We start from the raw sequence: 20,059 nt of genomic DNA on the forward strand, positions 1-20,059 counted from the left end.
GGTAGTAGACATAGGAGATTATAAAACTTGAAGGAACCAGGTCTCCTCTAGGTAAAGAAACTGGAGGCCCCAGCAGGTCAGATGGTTTCCTGTCTAGCCTCCACCTACAGCTCCCTGCATCCCCTCTGATGGCTACAGCCAGCTGCGAGGATACTGAGCTGGTCTCTACAGGATGCAAACATAACGCAGCTTCCTCCTTCCTTCCCTTCAACCTGCTTCCCACACTCCTTCTGACCCTTGGATGAAAACATAGGAAAGTATTACCACTGCCTCCATTTCCTTAAGTTGTAAAAATAACTAACTTCAGTATTTTTAGGTCCTTTTTGACCAATTTAGGCTTTGACTTCCCTGAGACACCTTTCTCAGTTTCAGGCTGGAGCGTGAGGTTAGTTCTCGCTTTCCTCTTCTATTTTTCCCTTAATATGTATACATGATTTGCCTGGATCTGTGCACCAACTGTGTGCAGTGTCCACAAAGGCCAGAGAAGGTTGTGAGCCCCCATGTGGGGGCTGGGAATCAAACCCAGGTCCTTTGGAAAAGCAGCCCAAGCTCTTAACTGCTGAGCCTTCTCTCCAGTTCTCGTCTATTCTTGCTCTAACTCTGCCCAGGCTCACAGTGAACAAGCAGCAGAAATGGGTTTTAAATCCAGATAGTCTCGAACCAGAGGTCTTAACATGGGCCTCATGCCCACAGCCTACCAATAGTCTCCCACATCGACCAAGTTGCCAGCGGTCCACCACTGTGGAGGAGGCTGTTAAACAAAGTCCCTTAAGGTAAGTCCATGTCTGACCTAGGAGAAGGTACTCCTCTGCCTGCCACGCTCCGTTGGTGCTGAGAGAAAATGTCCTACCCATACATTCTTTCTCATTTGCACCACCGCCATGAACAGCTGGTTCCGGGTGCAGGCTCTGGTATGCATGTCATTTTCCTAGTCTCCCGAACTGCAAGAGATGCATCTCAAGTAACCCTAGCTGTTCCTTACAGGGGAGCAGCACCTTGAGTCCCCGTTCACCAGGAACTCTGACACTAACAGCAGAAGTGAGCGACAGGCTTACCAAGGAAGATCTAGGGGCACAAACTGCTTAGGATAACCTTCCCAGAAACTCCTTTGTGATTTGGTGGCATTTAAACTAGGTTATAGTGACATTTAGGCCCTTGACTGCATAATAGGTTATATTTTATATCCTAATATTGCCAGGCACAGTGGCTCACATCTATAAATCCAGCTCTTGGGAAGCTGAGCTGGGCATTACAGAGCAAGACCGTGGGTGTCCCAAGTTGTTGTTCAGGAAGCCCCCATCAACACGGGCAATTATCAATGCTGTGGTTGACCAGCATTACTACATGATAAGACCCTGCTGTTGAAGACACTGCACACCTTGGTTGCAAGACATGGACCAGGAAAAATAATTCTACTGCTACAACAGTGGTAAGAAACTATGAGCTTTCTATTGGATTTGAAGCCCACACCGTAAGAGTGAATTCACATCTGGTCCTATAAACCAGGTCAACAGCCTGTGGCTGGGGAAGTTATAAGCCCTTATGGGAAAGGCATTGCTGTTGTTTTGCTGAATAGATGTGATGTGCCTGCCAAATCGCCTTCTAAATAATTATGTTTATGCCCATAGATTTAGGCCACTGTCAGGAGCTTCTTTTGTAGTACTCGGTGGCAGAGACACATAACTGGTCAAAGTCCTGAGAATAAATGACTGTGGGATGCTTGGCCACAAAAGGGACATCTGTATAGTATCCCCAACCCTCTCCAAACCTCAGGGAACATCGAGGAAGAAGGGGAAGAAAGGATGTAAGAGCTGGAGAAAACGGAGGGTAAGGTGAATTGCTAACTTCTGAGCACGACATAACTGTGGCACTCCTGAACTCACAGCGGCCATGATTGCCTGCACAAGATCTCCACAACTGGGTCCTTCAACACCCTGGCATGAAGGATGCTCATCCCCACCTCACCCCTACCCCCCAAGCATTTATGGGCAGTTAATGGTTTCTGAAGGAACTGAGGGAGGGGAAGACATTTAGTTCAGAGGTGTCACTAGTAAGGTGCCCGTGCTCCTGCAAACCAATCCTCACCTGTAGTCAGAAGGTTTCTCCAGTCCTGCCAGACCCCTGCAGTCCTGTGGCCCACTTATAAAATAATCACTCAGAAGCTTATATTAATTATAACTGATTGGCCATTAGCTCAGGCTTAATACTGACTAGCTCTTACACTTAAAATTAACCCATAATTCTTCTCTATGTTTAGCCACGTGGCTTGGTACCTTTTCTCATTGACATCTTGCTTCCTCTGTGTCTGGCTGGTGACTCCTGATTCAGCCCTTCCTCTTCCCAGAATTCTCCTCATCTGCTTGCCCTGCCTATACTGCCTGCTAGGCTACTAGCCAATCAGTGTTTTATTTATCAACCAATCAGAGCAACACATATTCATATCATACAGAATGACATCTCACAGCATTCACCCATGCCCACGCTCCTGCAAACCAACCCCCACCCATGCCCACGCTCCTGCACACAACCCTAATGAAAGTCACTGAGTCACATACAGAGAGCTGGGGTGGGGCAGGAAGAAGTGAGGCTAGTTGGGAGAGGAAGCAGATTAATGGGAGAGGGACAAACAGTAACTGGAATAAACAGACTAGAAATGCATGGTGCACATGTATAAAATATGATCGTGAAACCCACTATTACATAGAACTAATAGTGCTAATAAAAACACTTTTAAAGGCTGTCTCAGAAAACAAACAAATGCTAACTCACTGAGGAGCAGCGAAAGCCAAGCTGTACTTGGACTATTGGGATAAGCTAATATTGAAAAACTCTCATTCTCTTAAAATTTGTCACTGGCTTGATAATGACTTAAGAAAATAACAATTCAAAGGAGAACCTTCAGTTCTTTCTACTGTCTATCAATTGCACATTTCCCAGGCCTTACTAGCCTATGCTTGAATGCCCTGATGAGAAAGGCATCATTGCTCACTCCCAGTGGGATTATTTCTGGGCGCCTGAAAGTTGCTAAATGAACCTCAGAACTGTCTCTTTAAACCTTCCACCCAATTTGCCTTAATTTGGTCCCTTGGGATCACACAGAATAGGACACAAACCGTCACTCACAGAACAGACTCAAGTATGTGGAAACCACTATCCCTCGTCTGCATTTGCTTCTGCCACTTTCCAGTGGAATGGAGCTCTGCTGCACACAACTTTCTGCAACTCTCTGCAGCCTGCCGAGGTCCCCACTTGAAGTGCGGCACCAGTAACTGAAGAAAAGGGGGTCTAGCCTGTAGAAGAAGACGCACCCCGTCTCTTCTTCACCATATCAGTAAAACCCAACCCAGCGCTTGCTCTGATGGTGCCTCGACCTAATTGATACCAAACTCACTGCCAACTACATCGCCTACATCTTTTCTAGACAGGCTACAGCTAACATATATGTATATGCTGTTGGTTTTAGGACATAAATCCTGGTCTTCAAATGCAATCTCTTTAAAACCACTTAGGTGTCTGTTTTAGAACACTGATTTGGCCAATTCACTCAGGCTGTCTGATTTCATATCATACCAAGCTGGAGAAGTGCCTCCAGTGTCTTCGAACAATCCTCCAGTTGAAAAGACTGGAGGACATCTCTAGCATCCTTCCCTTTAATAACAACCTACTGAACAGCCAATTGGGTGTCAGTACACAGAATTACAGTTACATCAAAGCTCCTATTTCACTTCCTCTGGAAGAGCACTGAGATTTTGGCAAGAATCAGACTCAAATTCAGGTTTCTAAGTCCCATCCCCTTCCCACTCTGGAGGTGGACACCACACTAAAAAAGGGAGTTTGCTAGGGTGGGTGTTATGAGAATCACCAGCCATTAATGGATAGTGCATTACAGACCACAGTGACTCTCATAGACCAGACTCCCAGAAGGAAGGATCAAAATCTGCCAACTGCTCCCATCTGCCAGCTTTACTCTCAGGCTCCATGATTCTGGAGAGAGTCTGGATCCCAGGCTTCAAGTTGCCCAGTCTGCAGAGACGTGCTTTGAGAGACTTGGAATCTAACAGTGACTGAACTAAAGGGAAACAGAGCTAATGGCTCTGTGCTCGGTGCTCCATTAGAGACTCCTCCATCAGCATCCTCCTGTGCTCTGAGCCCCAGAAGACCGTCCTGTGTTCAGCAGCAGAGATACTGACAGAAAAGCAGATTTTCTCTAAAAATATCCTTGGAAACATGGACAGAAAACCAAAGTGTGATCCTAATTAGTCTTAACAATGAAAACCCAGAGTTAGATATGGAAGGTGAAAGCTGAAAGATCAGAGAAGCAGAGCAGCCAGCCACCTAGAGACTTCTTACCTCTAGGAATCCTCAGACTGAAAAGGGGCTGAGCTCCTGTCTCCTCCCGCCTTTTATTATGACTGTCTCACCTCCCTAGTGCTGGAAGTAAAGGTGTGCACCACCACCACCTGGCTCTGTTTATCTTTTAGGCTGGTTTAGTCCTGTGTAGCCCAGGGTGCCCTTGAACTCCTGATCTTCCTGCTTCCTCCTCCCAAGTGCTGGGATTAAAGGTGTGTGCCACCACTGCCTGGCCTCTATGGTTAATTAGTGGCTAGCTCTGCCCTCTGATCTCCAGGCAAGCTTTATTCGTTGGAGCACAAACAAAATATCACCACGGAGAACAAATGCCACATGCAGTTAGTCAGTAAAAATTCTTTAAAACTTCGTTTTTGTGGATGCCTGTGTGTGCGCATGTGCAAGTACAGGTAGGTGCTGGAGGCCAGCAGGGGGCACTGGACCTGCCGGGACTAATTGATTGTGAGCCTCCCAGTGTGGGTACTGGCATCTGAACTCTGCACCTCTGGACTGAAAAGAAATATGTGCTCTTTATCACTGAGCCTTCTCTCCAGCCCATTCACCACAGTCCTTGAGACCACATATTTCTGTCTAGCTACTATTTATTTTCCAATGTGTAAGTCCAACAATGAAGTCATACCTGACCAAAAGGAAAAAGAAAAAACCGAAGCAGAACACAGACTAACCACAGCAGAGACACCTCAGTAACGCGGCCCCCATGTTCATGTGTTTCCTGGCAGGCTGGCTCCCATCTAGTATATCAGCTCTTCGTGTTCCTGCTTAGCTAGGACACACACATCTGCTGTGGTCACATAATGTTATCATGCAGATATGTTTCATTCCTGTCTGGACCAGAATGCATAATACGTTCTTTTGGATTAAGTAACGTATTCAAACAGGTCTTGGGCTACCAAGAGGGCTCCGTGGGTGAAGGTGCTTGCTGCCAAGCCTGCTGATCTGAGTCTGAGTTCAGTCCCTGAAACCAGCATCGTGGAACAAGGGAACAGCCTTCCACAAGTAATCCTCTGACCACCATAGGCAGACCTTGGCATACACATGCCCCAACACACACACACAGACATACACAATTAGTTAATTAATTTAAAATTTTAAATGAATATGGGAAAATATAACAAATCTTTGAGTTTTGGGAGTTTTTTGTTTTGTTTTTGTTTGGTTGGTTTTGGTTTCTCAAGACAGAGTTTCTCTGTGTAGCCCTGGCTGTCCTAAAACGCGCTCTATAGACCAGGCTGGCCTTGAACTCACAGACATCCACCTGCCTCCACCTCCTGAATGCTGGGATTAAAGGCACACACCACCACTGCCCAGCAAAACAAATCTTTTCCATCAGCTTTTTAAAAACACCACTGTCTACTCTATTTAAAACTAGCATAAGAACCAATTTTTTATTCCTGGAGTATAGGATATTCTGCTCAGATATTCTGCTCCCATGTTGTTTTACTAATTTCCCAATTGAAGTGTTATTGTGTGAAGAGGGCGCTAGCACTGAATATGGGTTTGTGATTGTCTTGTACTGCCACCTGGTGGTCATTTTTGTACTTACATCAGGCCTGATGAAATTTCCTGCATTAACATTCATTCCACAGTCTCCCCTGAAAGATTCTCTAAAATGGTGCGGAAGGAATTTTCACATCGTCTTTCTTACCAAATTAAGATCAGCAGATCTTACTGAATCATATCACTTATCTTTTATTTAACACAAAACCAATAATTCATAATAAAAAAAACTGTAAGAAAAAAATTTAAGGCCACCTATACCCCAAATTTAAACAAAGAAAACAGGAAGGCTTTTCCAAGGATAGACTTACCTAGATATTAATGAAAATTAACATATAAACATCAGAAAGACAGAATTAGGAGTTACAGGGCTGTGGGCCCAGCTGAGTTGGTAAACAACGCTTTCCTGGGATAGTGAAGTCTTGGATTTCTTCCCATCACAACACAGACAAGGAGTTGAAGTAGGCTCTAATCTCAGCACTTAGAAGGTAGAAGCAGGAGGATCTGTAGTTTGAGATCAGTCATCCTCGACTACATGGTAAGTTGGAGGCCCTGTCTCAAAAAAAGGAAGAAAAAATTAAGAGTTAGTACTGCTATGAAGGGGTAAGCTATAATCATTTTCACGGGGCTCCTTGCTATATTTTAGAATTCGCATTTCCCATTTGTAAAATGTCTCTTTTTATCTTGGACTTCCCTGATTTCTGAGGTGAATAAACATGAATATTTTATTAAGGATAAGATTACTTATAATTACATTTACTACGAGTATTTGGTCAATTAATACATAGACTGTCCCTTTTATTAATCTGACTCAATAGAGAAATCTTACATTACTGCCAAATCAAAACCACTAACTATTTCCTTTGTTCTTTCAGTCCCTTATTTACTAAGTCAACGTTACTTACTGTTATACGTGGTAATATTTTCTCGGCACTCATGTTATCAGCTTCTTGCCACTTTTCAAACAAAAATCAGGCCTTGTTGCATTTTGTATATGAAACGCACCCGCAGACTCATGTGCTTACTGTTCAGTGTGTCCTGCCCCTATGTCTTGGGTGTCCCATGCCATCCTGTCCCCACCCCCACCCCCACCCCACCCCCGTGGTGTTTTATCGAGAGGTGGTGGGAACCAAAAGATAGGAGGAAGTAGACAGCCGAGGACAAGGATTTGAAGGTCAAGCCTGATCCCCAACCCACTTCCTCTCTCCCTCTTCCTCCTCCAGCCTCCCTTCTGCCCTTTGGATTCTCTGCCCAAACATGTGGAGCCCAGGCAGGCAGACAGAACCCTCTGAAATAGTGAGCCAAATAAATGGTTCCACCTTCTGGCTGGTTTTTGGTGAACATTCTGTCACAGAAACAGGAAAATAACACAACTGCTGGGTTTTACGTGTTACCATTACCTCGCTGCCATCTGACAAACGTTTGACTTGGCCTTCCTACCATGTCATATTTTCTCTAACTTTTGTTAACCAAGTTAATTGGTTAACCAAATAACCAAATCGATACAATGAATTTGCTTTCTTTTTTTTCCAAAATAACCAATAACTCATATGATGGCAAAATATTAAAGATAGATGCCCCCCCACCGATGTAACAGGACCCCAGATCTTAGTAGGCTCCCAAACCAACTCACTCCATGATAGAAGTACCATTCAGGCCATAAAACTCACCACCTGGCAAATAAAAACTAAGACCTCATCCATCCCACTCCGTAGTTCTGGGAGAGCCTCTAAATGCACTAATCTTGCTTTTAGGAATCAGTAGTTATGCTTCCGGCTAACTGTCCTTGTTAACTGAAGTATGTCAACCCAGGACATGTTTTTGTGCTTAAAAGTCACCCTGAGAAAGGCTCAACACTACTGGGATCCCAAACACCCGATGTAGTCTCTGGGCAGCTAGCAAAGACTTTCTATTGACTTAAACCCACGTCCGAGTAGTCTTCCCTGGTGAATGCCCCACAACACTGCCCCTGCTCACCTGAAACATTTGCATTTAGACATACTGCGATCAAAAAAAAAAGTTTTTTTTTTTTAAAAGACATACTAAAATCCCAAACAGTCGGAGACTTGGGGAAATGGGAAGCCTTAATTGAGGAGCCAGGAGGAAGAGTGGAAAGGGGTAAATGTGATAAATAGCATTGAAGGTGTTTGAAACAAAACATTAAGATACATTATAAGCTTACTTTCAAGGCCAGCTCGGTGGCATGTGCCTTTAATCCCAGCACTCAGGAGGCAGAGCCAGGCGGATCTCTGTGAGTTCGAGGCCAGCCTGGTCTACAGAGCGAGATCCAGGACAGGCACCAAAAGCTACACAGAGAAACCCTGTCTCAAAAAAAACAAACAAACAAGCAAACAAACAAACGAAAATAAGCTTACTTTCAAATACATTACGCATGTGTGTGCACATACATATTGGGATATATATGCTACACCACATGGAGTGATGGTACTCACCCCAAGGTCATGCACATCTAACACATATCCCGGTGGTACCTGGCAGGCGAAACCTCCCCTCTGTTGGCCAGAGGGACAGGTGAGACTCCCAGGCCATTGCCATTGCCCTTGGCTACCTCTTGGCGTCTCCCAGAGGTTGAGGGTAAGTCTCTATTGCTGAAGACATCACATGCTTTGGACCCGGGACTCCGAGGTGAGCTGGGACTGACCTGGAAGTCTCCTCCCTGAGGACCAGTTCTCACAGCACCAGAAGGTGCTATGCAAGCTCCCAAGGGAGAACAGTTGGTAGCCCCTCCCCCGCAGCTGTAAAGCCTACGAACCACAGTGGCGCAGACATCTTGGAGGACTGTCCTGCCGACCACACGGGGAAACTGGAAATGTTCAGCTTTCCTTGCTGGAGTGCATGGCTGTGACCTTACACGGTGCCCGAGCTCCAGAGGTAGAGGAGAAGGAAGGAGCAGGTTACAGACGCCCTCCCTGTCTTCTTGCAATGTCCTTTCTTCTGACGGGGACTTCATCACCTCACAGGGCTTTCCCTGCAGGTATGTGTGCAGCTGAAGTCATCAGAAGGATAAAGAATTTGGAAATGGCTCCTGGACACTGATAATCTAATGTGGACGAGCATGCTTTTCCTCCACCTATCCTTGTACTCTCCAAAGTTTAGGGGGAAGAAGCGGGGGATGGGGGGGGAAGAGAACACAGGGTGGGAACCAATGTGAAGCCATGGAAAGAAAGCCGGCAGCACCTCCCCCTTCTTAAGAAGTTCCACTACTCACGCCGGTTAAAAAGGACGAGCTCAGTCCATTTGAGTCCTCCATTAGATGTCATGATGCACCGTATACAGCATGAGAACTCCTCAGCCCCTCCTTAACTCTTTAGGCTCCTATGTGTACACATATGGGTGGAATATGTACTATATGTACAGATATAGTAAACATGTATAGATGGCTGGTACCTGTAAACGAGGAAATTCAAGCTCTGAACAGTGCTCAATAACCTAAGCGAACAAGTGTCGGAGCTAGATGGAAACCTAGTCTGCTGCTGGCCAACACCAGGAAATGTCCTCACTCTGAGTCTGTCTAGCAAGAAGACAAGAAAAGCCATCACAGTCCTCATATGTACCCTTCAGTGTCTAAACGACAATCGTGATGGTACTGGTCTCCCTGATCCAACTTTTCTCTCACCCAAGACGTTACAGTGACTTCTCAAGAGTTACTACTTTCTTTTGGTTACAACACATTTCACCTCTATGTGGTTATTGCCCAGATGTATCATCTTCCTTATTCAGCGTAGCTCTACTGTGAAGATAACCCATCTGGATCTGGAGGTCTGTATTTTCTTTTCTTTTGGGTTGTTTGTTTGTTTGTTTGTTTTTCAAGACAGGGTTTCTCCATATAGTTTTTGTTGCCTGTCCTGGATCTCACTCTGTAGACCAGGCTACCCTTGAATTCACAGAGATCCGCCTGACTCTGTCTCCTGAGTGCTGGGATTAAAGACATGGGCCACCGCCACCACCTGGCATATTTTATCTTCCTTTTCAAACTACTAAGTAGTTATGATGCTCCAAGTGTTTCATGTATACATTAAATGAACTCACATTCATTCATTTTAAAAACCTGGCATGGTGGTGAGTGCTGTAATCACAGTACTCCGGGAAGCTGAAGAGCTGAAGCAGGGGTATCACTGTGAGTTCAAAGCTAGCCTGGGCTACATAACAAGAACCAGTTTCAAGGTGTGGAGATGAGAGGAAAGAAGAAAAAGTGAAGGAAGAACTGGGGGGGGGGAGCAGGAGATACAGAACTTACTCAGAAGAGAATCTTCACTGGACCACACAGTCATCCAGTGCTCCACTCCCTCTGTAAGACGTGATGATTCAGGTGTGAGGTGGCCAGTTCAGAACCTCCACTTCACTTCTGAGGGAAAACTGTACTCTAAAATTTCATGGTGAAATCTAGTTCCTTACCTCAGGAACTAGTCCTTGACTTGTTTCTGCCTGCATCTCCCCAGTGCACCCTCCATCCACTCCAGTCACGCTGACCACAGCCTGGTGCCCCCAGATCCTATGAAGTTTACCAGCAGCCTCCCTGTAATTAGAGAGCCATTGGCTGGGGGGTCACATAAAATGTCCCTTTCCTGAACTGGAATTTGCTGATTTTCTGACATTTTATATTATTTTTAAGATTTTAAAGGAATTAAGCCAGGTGTGGTGGTGCATGTCTTTAGTCCCAGCACTCAGGAGGCAGAAGCAGGCAGATCTCTGTGAATTCTAGGCCAGCCTGGTCTACAGAGAGAGTTCCGGGACAGCCAGGGCTGTTACACAGAGAAACCCTATTCTGAAAAAAAACAAAAAAACAAAAAACAAAAAACAAAACAAAACAAAAAAAGGAGGGCGGACATTTAAAAGATCAAAGCACCTTCTTAAAAATTTCTTATTGATTTTATTTATGAATGTTGGGTTATTAAATTAAGTTTTCACGTCTTGTAATTTGGTAATTTGAGATTCAAAAACTACTACTGTAATCCTTACTGTGTTTCTACTGGACAGTGCTGGGTTTTTTTGTTTGTTTGTTTTGTTTTTTGTTCCCAAACAAGGACTCACTTATAAAGCCATGGCTGGCTTGGAACTCACTGAGTATAAACCAGGCTGACCTTGAACTCACAGAGATCTTCCTGCTTCTGCCTGCAAAGGCTGAGATTAAAGGCGTGCATTACTATAGCCCCGCTTTTCTGGCTTGAGTGGTGGTGGGGTGTGGATTGTTGTTTTGTTTGAGACTGGGCTTATGTAGCCCAGGCTTGCCTAGCTATCACTAAGTAGCTCAGGGTGACCCTGAACTCCTGATCCTCCTCCCTCAACTGACGCACAGCATCACACCGCACTCTTCCTGGCTCTCAACGCTGTTTATCGATCGTCCAACACCATACTGCAAGACAGGGCATTCACATCCCGATTCCCAGGCATTTCAGACAGGACCTGGAGCACGTACGGACTCGGGACTGGTTTTGGTTTAGCTTTATTTCATTTTCGACCTCGCTGTTGTTCCTTATCCGGAGGAGGAAGCCACGTCCCGCCTCCCCCAGCTCTGGGTCTGGGTTCCTCCAACTGCACACCCGCAGCTCACCACTGACCCAACGCTCTGGAAGGAAGGGGAGCTGGATACACACTTGACAAAACCTCCTTAGGATCCTATTTGCGGGGTGGGTGCGGTGCAGAACGGGTCCCACGGCAGCAAAGGAGCCGGGTGAGCGCGGGGCTGCCGCGCCCTCTTTCTAGGAAACCCGCGCCGCAGCCTCCCACGGTGCACTTCTCCCTCCGGCCACACGGCGGCAGGAGAGAGCGCGGCGGCCGTGGTACAGTCCGCCGTCCCCCCCCTCTTCCGCGGACAGTGGGCTCTTCCAGCCGTAGAAAAGCATTGTGGGAGCGGCGGGCTTCCTCTCTGTGCTCTCGCGTGGCGCGCGGCATGGCGGCGCTGCCGGCTGGCGCTCGGCGGCTGGTTATGGCGCGGCCATCCGGAGTGACCGCGGCGGCTTTAGGCCTACCGTCCCTTCCCGGGCAAAGGGGAGACGGCGCGGACTCGGCGGCCGTGTGAGGAGCACGGCCCGCCGGACCCCGTGGGGAATGGGTCGGCGGGGAAGCCAGGCGCCGTCCGAGATGTAGATGGTCACCGTGTGCCCCGGTGCACACCGGGCGAGAACGGAGGAGTGCACATCGGAGGCCGAAGGTGGGACCGGTTTCCCCCTTCCAGGCTTTGAGGACGGGGGAGAGCCGGCCTGAGGCACTGTGCGTGGAGCCTTTGTGTTGCCCGTTCACCTTTGCTCACTAGTGAATGTGGTGTCAAAAAAGGCATAAAGCAATGCCTTGCAGCCCTTTTTCTTACCCGGGAGTTTGGCGCCTTGGGTGTGGAGGCTGCGTAAGGCACAAAGTCTACCGGAACTTGGGTACGCGGGTGAACGTACTGCCCAGCGTCGGCAAGGCAGTTTCCTTTAACCGGTTCTTACTCGTTTGGCAGGTGGCTGTCTGAAGCTGAGAGCGCAAAGGTGCCTGAAGGTAGGGCGACTGCAAGGCACGAGTTAGGTGCGGATTTCCTTCCAAGTCCGAGTGCCGTCCGGATCACTAGCGTTTATTGGGTCGTTTGCTTACCCGAAGTTAACCCGGAAGGTAACCTCTGCCCGTTGGCTCACTTTTAGGGTTGTTAGGCTGTTTTTTTCTGAGTACGTAGTATTGAACAGAAATCTTAAATGTGCAGTGTGGTGGTGGTCTGTGTATTAGCTAGAAAAAAAACCTGACAAATCTTTTTTTAAGTTCAAAAGCTGTGGCTGGGGTTTATGTTACAAAATACTTAAGGCAGATGAGTAAGGTTTTTTTTTTTTTTTCTTTTAGGGTGTCCTTGATGATTTGGAAATTTGATCTTCAGAAACATGGATGACTTAAATTTTCTAAGAGGCGTGTCAAGACACTGCGTAGATGAATGCATTTTGTAACAAGGCTATGAATAAATATTTACTATGCTGCTTTGAGTCTTGTGTGCTCCATGACATGCTGCCAGAGTGCCTTACTGTGGGTTCCTGTGTAACAGCCAAACTGATAGCCCTTTGCTTAACAGGAAAGGATAGATAATATTCACTGGAGATTGAATAGTCGTAAAGTTTACTTAGAACACTTGCCTTGTTGGAGTGGAATGTCCTAGATGGGAAGTCTTTGAGAGAGGAATCCAATCAGGAGATCTGACCAAGTCAGGGAGACCTGAGGAAGCAGTTGGTGGGGGGCGGGTGCCATTGCAAGGCAAAGCTGGAAAAATAAGTGTGTGCAAGCGCCTTGAAGTGTGATATCAGCGACTCTATTCCCTCTGTTCTGGTTTCAGAGCTGGGAGTGTCAGCAAGAAAACCTGATAAGCAGTAAAGAGACCAGACCACTAAGGCTTGGGTTTTATTAAAGCAAGATCAGGAATAATGGGAGGGGGTGGTTCCAGGGGCGTGGGCCAGAGAGGTCACAGTGAGCTACAAAGGATGTCCTGTAGAAGCAGACTGGAATTACAGCAGAGAAGGACAAGACAACGAGACTTCAGACACTGGGTGGAAGGGAACCCTTGGATTTGGCTTGCTTCTGTGTGGGGGAGTAAATAAAGGCCACAGAGTTTAGAGAGCACTGTATCACTGAGGTGTCTACCCCAGTTGAGGGGTTTTAATGAACATTAGGGTGCTGAAGAAGTCCTCAAAGGAATAGCTGGAGGCATTTATGGGGCAAAGAGGCTTAAACAGTAAGGAGGGAACAGAATTTCAGGAGGCTGGATGGCCTGCCACAGGAATAGATGGATTACAGCTGATGGTGGCGATACAGAATGTTCTCAGTATTGTCCCTATCTGAAGTCACCTTGCACAGGGAAAAGGGCCAAAACTTGGGTACATGGGGAGGGGTGACAGTTCAAACAGGCTTTTTTTTTTTTTTTTTTTTTTTCCTCAGAAAACACAAGACAAGAACACTTAAATTCAAATCAACACTTAACAACTTTTTACAATATTTGTAAATAACAATTGGGACTTAATGCCACAAAATACATTATTACAAACAGCTTTATGGGGATGAAAGTCATGACAGTCTGTAGGCCAGGAGTCCAGGGACTTCATCAGAGCCATCTGGTCCTGGCTGTGCTGGAGATGAGATGCATGGTGTTGGAGGGGTTTGGGGAAAGACTGACATCCAGTGAGTTCATAAGGTCCTTCCAGTCAAAAGGCCCCATAGCACAAGAATGCTGTACATAAACCTTAAATGCTTATTTTCTTGTGCTAAAGACCTGTCCAAGATAAGTGGGTAGTATCTAATTCACAGTTTCAAAAGTAGTGGTGGCACAGCATTTCCACACCGGGTCAAGTCTCTGTCTTGAGGCGGGCAGCCTGAATAGTTTTTATTGTTTTTACTGTGTGTTTTCCAGCCAGACTGATTGTAGATAACTGAGGTTTTTCTTCAATCAAGCTGTCTTTAGACCCATTTCTTCTCTAGAAAGAGATTTGATACCAGAAGAAAACAATCAGCTTGGTTATTTTTGGAAATACACTAGAAGCTAGGCATAGAGGGGCACACTTGTATAGTCCCAGGAAGAGTAAGTCCAGTAGCAATATAGTGTAGCCACCTTAAATTCATTCATTGATAACATTGCAAGTTGTAATAATGCAAAGAAAAGTCTCTAATACCCTTTGAAAGTTCCCTCTAGTTAACTACAAAAGTGAAAGTGTCTAATCTTGGTCTGACAATTGGGTACACAGCAGTTTTATTTATTAAAAGACTTCCTTAACTAGGCTTTCTTTTCTGAACAAGGCCAGGGAGGAGCCAAAAAGCCTGAGACAGTTACTGTACAGTGTGGTGGCTTAGAGTTAGTTCCCTGTCATTGGGAACTGAGTGTCACTGTCTAGGGTGAGGAGCCTTGGAGGTTTGCATTATCAGGAGGGCTTAATTGACCTACCTGAGCCTGGACAGCATACCCAGGACTTCTGCACAACCTGCCATGTCAGATGAAAACCCAAGGATGCCACCATCAATGCCTCACAACAGCTCTCCGCCCATGCCTCCTTGGGATGCCTGAGTTTGCTATGACTTCTCATTCAACCATATGTATAAACATTTCCAGGATGGCCTGCCCTTTGCTGTGGAGGACAGCTACAACAGGACCCAAGTACTTCTGTCTGCCATCCCTTTAACAGAACAGCTGTGCCCACCATTTCTCCAGCTTGAAAAAAATGCCTTAAAGCATTCTTTGAAATCAGTGAAGCAATGATTTTTATCATAGCTCCACGTGATCTTAGTCTTACCCTTAGCACCCAACCTCTAATCTTGGGATCTTGCACTGCTTTTAATTCCTAGCAGCTCTTTTGGAGTCTGTGCCCATGGCTTTGGGCACTTCCTTCTCACAGATTTTGTATGTGGTTTTTTGATAAACAATGTAAGAATGGAGTTAAAGACTCATTGCTCCGTGTATCCAAAGGAATTCCTGAAAGCACAGGATGTTTCTCAGAATTCTCACAGTTGCTTGCCCCTGGACACACCTCTGACCTCTGGTACTTGGGAGGCAAAGGCAGGCAGATTCTGTGAGTTCAAGGTCAGCCTGGTCTACATAGTGAGTTCCAGGATGGAGAGGGATACAAAGTGAGACCCTGCCTCACAAAGAAAATGAAGTTAAACAATGTTATCTGTTGGGCTGGCAGGATGGCTCAGTGGGTAAAAGCCATTACAGTTCAATCATCAATACCTGAGTTCAAACCCCAGGACCCATGTAAAACAGTCCACAAGCAGCTCTCTGACCACACAGACATGCCCATATACATCATGCACAATAAATACATACTTTTTTTTAACAGTCATCAGTGGGATACCTTAACATCTTACTAACCTGATGAACTGTACAGCCACCAGACCCCTGAGCGTCGGAGGAACGGGTCACTGCAAGTGGTGGTACAAGGTCTGTTTTTGAGCTGCCAAAGAGAAAGTGTCAGGATTTGTGAACTGGACAGACGTCAGATCTTAAGCTCTTGAGGCTGTCGTGTGGAGCCGTGAGGCTGACACGTCCTCAGGCCAGGCCACTTACTTCACTTCCGAGAGAACAGACCGTTCTCCATCCGAACACTGGGATCTGCGGTACTGTCTGTAACTCCTCGGAGAATGGGAGTGCCTGATGCGGACTGGGTCACCCTGAGTCCTGAGAGGACACCAACAAAGCAAGGAAATACTCAGAAGTCAAGGCAGGATGATGTGCAATTCTTCCTGAATACTAAACTATAAAAATGGAACTTAAAAAACTGCCTTTAATTATTCTCGGTTTTATTTTGTAGGTGGATTTTGTTTGATAGCAGGTCTCATGATGTCCAGGCTGGCTTCAGACTGGAACTGGTTATATAGCTGAAGATGATTTAGACTTGTGACCCAGCTCCACACCCCACGTGCTGGATTATAAGCATGTACCTCCACACCTAGCTCAGACTTCGTTTTGGATTTTTATGTTTGTTTTTTAAGAACTTGACTTTTGCTGGGCGGTGGCGGCGCATGCCTGTAATCCCAGCACTCAGGAGTCAGAGGCAGGTGGATCTCTATGAGTTCGAGGCCAGCCTGGTCTACAGAGCTAGTCCAGGACAGCCTCCAAAGCTACAGAAAAACTCTGTCTCGGGGAAAAAAAAAAAACACAAAATCAAGAACTTGACTTTTCTGGGCTGTAAAAGCAACAGTGATTTAAATCTCATAGCATTTTACAAAAGAAAAATGCTCTCCTGCTTACGCTGCAAATGAAGCTGTTCTGTGTGTATAAGTGTGCCTGTGTGTGTGTGTGTGTGTGTGTGTGTGTGTGTGTGTGTGTTTAACCTCAATTTTTGTTGCTGGTGTTCGGAGACAGGGTTCTGGCCTGGACTATGTAGACAGAAGCCTAGAATGTGGGTGCTCCTCCTTCCTCCGCTTCAGACTCTGGAGTATGTTCTGCCTAGCCCGGCTTACCCACTAAAATTTAAACACCTCTGAGGATTCCCTTGAATCCTCTCCGGGAATAAGGACGGGAAACTTTACAGTGAGGACAGAAGAGCTTCAACTTCCTGTAAGAAAAGGTCGGTTCTAGATGATTCTGTCTTCACTGGGAACTTGCTGAGTTCTTAAATGTTCTCAGCACACACACAACAATAAGGTGGTAGAGCCAAGCAGTGGTGGTGCATGGCTTTAATCCCAGCACTTGGGAGGCAGAGCCAGGCGGATCTCTGTGAGTTCGAGGCCAGCCTGGCCTACAAAGCGAGTTCCAGGAAAAAGGCGCAAAGCTACACAGAGAAACTCTGTCTCGAAAAACCAAAAAAAAAAAAAAAAATGAGGTAGACCTAGGCTTCCCTGACTTCATGACTTCAGTGTAAACACATATTAGAATATCACATTATATGCCATAAATCTCTTAATCTGTGCACTTACTTAAAAAAAAATTTTTTTAACTAAAAATCATGGTAAGAGGGCTGGCAAGCTTGGCCTAAGTTTGGGTCCCAGAGACCAGCATGAAGGAAGGAGAGAACTGACTCCCACAAGTTGCTGATTTACACACTTGTGAGTGGCACACGTGGATAAATAAGTAGCTGAAAAAATGTAAAAGATCAAAAATGTAAAAGCCTGGACAGTGGGAAGAGGCTGGAGTTGCCCTGGATGGGAGAGAGGGGGTTGGTTGTAGAGGGAGATAAAGCAGTGAGTGTGCTCCTTCCATATTCCTGAAGAGTCCAAGGGAATCCTCAGAGGCATCTAAACTAGTGGTTGAACCGGGCAGAGCACACCTGTAATCTCAGGAGGAGGCAGGAGGTTGTGGCACTCAAGTTCTAGGCTGCGGCCCCCGCCCACCCCCATCCCCCCTCGACACAGTCTAAGACAGTCCCTTGACTCATTACAAGGCAGGAAACAGCCAATATGTGCTCAGCAGCCTGGGCTGGAGCCTGGAGACCCCTACTAAGTGTTCACAAAGCCTGTTCAGGGCAATGTAGTTCTATGATGGGACTGACTTGGGCTCATAGGACCAGGTTTTGTGGTAAATATAATTCTTTTTTGTTTTGTTTTGTTCTTTCGAGACAGGGTTTTCCCTGTATAGCTTTGTGCCTTTCCTGGAACTCACTTGGTAGCCCAGGCTGGCCTTGAACTCACAGAGATCCGCCTGCCTCTGCCTCCCGAGTGCTGGGATTAAAGGTGTGCGCCACCACCGCCCGGCAGGTAAATATAATTCTAATGTTAAAATATTCAATAAAGCTGACTTGTTATCAATGAATATCTCAGCAAAAAAAATATTTAAAATGGACATCATTCATTTTAACTTCTCACTCACAAACAAGCAGGAGGGTCATGGAGTACAGGACAAGAGCGGGTGGGTTTATGGGTGTCATTTGTCTGAGACAGGGTCTCTCACTCTAGCCCAGACCATCCTGAAGTCACTAGAGACCAAGCTGGCATTGAACTTGTGTCAATCCTACCTCTCCCTCCCAAATTCAAGGATGGGAAACCTGAGCCACCACACAGAGAGGATAGTTATGGCTTCATCTTTAACTAATCTACCAACTGAAACACTGCATGGAGCATAGAGTAAGAACGCACTGTTCCCTCCTGGGGTCGGAACGGCCCCCATGGGCTCAGGTTTGAACGCTTAGTGCCCAGCTGGAACTGCTGGGAAGGACGAGGAGGTGTGGCCTTACTGGAGGTGGGTCTCCAGGGTGGGCTTAGGGGTTCAATGACTGGAGCCATTCCCAGTGTGCCCTCTCTGCTTCCTATTGTGGGTAAGGACGAGGTGTCGGCTGTTCCTGGCACCTCTGCCCTGCCGTCCCGGACTCTAAGCTGGATCCTGACCCTCTGAACTGTCAGCCTAATTAAGCACTTTCTTATATAACTTGCCTTGGTCGAGGTGTTTTGTCACAGCAAATAAAACTGTCACACTAATAAACTGCAAAGACTTCCAGAGGGGTGCACTCACTCTACTTTAGTGTACGGGATCTCTTTCAGCTGCTCTTCGGACAATCCAGATGGGTCCACAAGTTCCTTCCTGCGAGAGAGTAAGCAGTGAGGTCACAGTGTCACACCTGCATCCATCCTAATACCTCCTCCAATTGACGAGCTTCCCCTTTCTCCCAAAACGTGGGGTTAGTGAAAGCAGTCCTCATGTATGACGTGCACAAAGCTGAGAAAACTAGAATGCATTCAAGGAAAAGGGGGGGAACCTCTTTCCCTCCTTTCTATAATCACACTCTTCAGGCCCCCCACTTCCCCACGGCTAAGCTTCTCTCCCTGTGGCGGTGTCCTTTTTTATATGGATTTGCTTCTTTGTATTCCTTGTAAATGACTGGCCTAGCTGAGGTGCATTCAGAGGAAACCAGTGACCCTGGAGGGGAGGAACCGGTGCAGCCCGTGGACAGCTGCTGGTGTCCGGCACCTGGCACCGCCGTCAGCATCAGACGACACAGAATCGGGGGCACAGGGACCTGCTGGGGTGTCCAACAGAGGCTCCTTGGAGTGGCACTGGTTTTGCTTACAAGTGATTTAAAGCTGCACGTGCCCTGCTGGACATATGGCTCAGCCATCACGGGCTGCTCTTGCAGAAGACCCAAGTTCAGCACCCAGCACCCACATGGCAGCTCACATCCATAACTCCAGCTCTAGGGAATCCAGGACCACTAGGTGTGCATGTGGTGCATATATATACATGCAAACAAAACACTCATGTGTGTGCGTGTGCGTGTGTGTGTGTGAGTGTGTGTGTGTGTGTGTGTGTGTGTGTGTGTGTGATGCATACACAGATAGTCTAACCCTGGACACATGGGGGAGACCCACTACTTACTGGATGTGCTTCCATAGCTCCTCTTTTGCTTGGATATCCGGACTTCTTCTGTAAATAAACGAAACAAAATTCACCTCTGCAACGTGTGTCCTCAGAGTCTCCTGAATAGTTTTGTGAAGTCTTACTCACCATCTGGCTGCTGACAGGACACATGAGCAGCCAGAGCTATCGCAATGACCAGTGAAAAGACAGCGGGTCATTTATTGGCCACTGTCATCGAAAAAACTCACATACATGTACATAAATAAAAATGAGACATCACCAGAGCTTCGTGTATGAAAGAGCCTAGGAGCCAGGTTTGGTGGCAAGGCCCTATAATCTCAGTACTTCAGAGGCAGAGGCAGGGGGCTCACCACAGGTTTGATGCTAGCCTGGCCAACGAGGGCCACATAGCAAGCCCCTACATATCACAAGCAGAAAAAAAAA

At 46.6% G+C, this 20,059-nt stretch overlaps 1 protein-coding gene, 1 long non-coding RNA gene and 1 other non-coding gene across 6 annotated transcripts in view; 2 read left to right on the forward strand and 1 right to left on the reverse strand.

Annotated features, from left to right (window-relative positions):
• Nucleotides 1-11,744: 11,744 nt before the first annotated feature.
• Nucleotides 11,745-12,833, forward strand: LOC118594838. The gene is made up of 3 exons (XR_004946417.1): nucleotides 11,745-12,037; nucleotides 12,326-12,474; nucleotides 12,697-12,833. It is a non-coding gene; the product is annotated as an uncharacterized LOC118594838 (long non-coding RNA).
• LOC118595090 lies at nucleotides 12,105-12,239 on the forward strand. Its single transcript, XR_004946463.1, has one exon. It is a non-coding gene; the product is annotated as a small nucleolar RNA SNORA13 (small nucleolar RNA).
• Nucleotides 12,834-13,229: 396 nt separating the features above from the next.
• Epb41l4a (erythrocyte membrane protein band 4.1 like 4A) overlaps nucleotides 13,230-20,059 on the reverse strand; it is a 204,375-nt gene continuing 197,545 nt past the window's right edge. For 3 of the 4 annotated variants that reach the window (XM_036204697.1, XM_036204698.1, XM_036204694.1), the window contains 5 exons: nucleotides 19,634-19,681; nucleotides 18,773-18,841; nucleotides 15,893-16,003; nucleotides 15,698-15,779; nucleotides 13,230-14,309 (listed from right to left, as the gene is read on the reverse strand). In XM_036204697.1, the coding sequence (XP_036060590.1) occupies nucleotides 14,181-14,309; nucleotides 15,698-15,779; nucleotides 15,893-16,003; nucleotides 18,773-18,841; nucleotides 19,634-19,681 (439 nt within the window). In that variant the 3' untranslated portion in view covers nucleotides 13,230-14,180. The remainder of the gene's footprint in view (nucleotides 14,310-15,697; nucleotides 15,780-15,892; nucleotides 16,004-18,772; nucleotides 18,842-19,633; nucleotides 19,682-20,059) is intronic. The other variant, XM_036204695.1, reaches the window with a different exon arrangement.

This window comes from Onychomys torridus, chromosome 13 (assembly GCF_903995425.1).
Source record: "Onychomys torridus chromosome 13, mOncTor1.1, whole genome shotgun sequence".
Classification (NCBI taxonomy): Eukaryota; Metazoa; Chordata; class Mammalia; order Rodentia; family Cricetidae; genus Onychomys; species Onychomys torridus.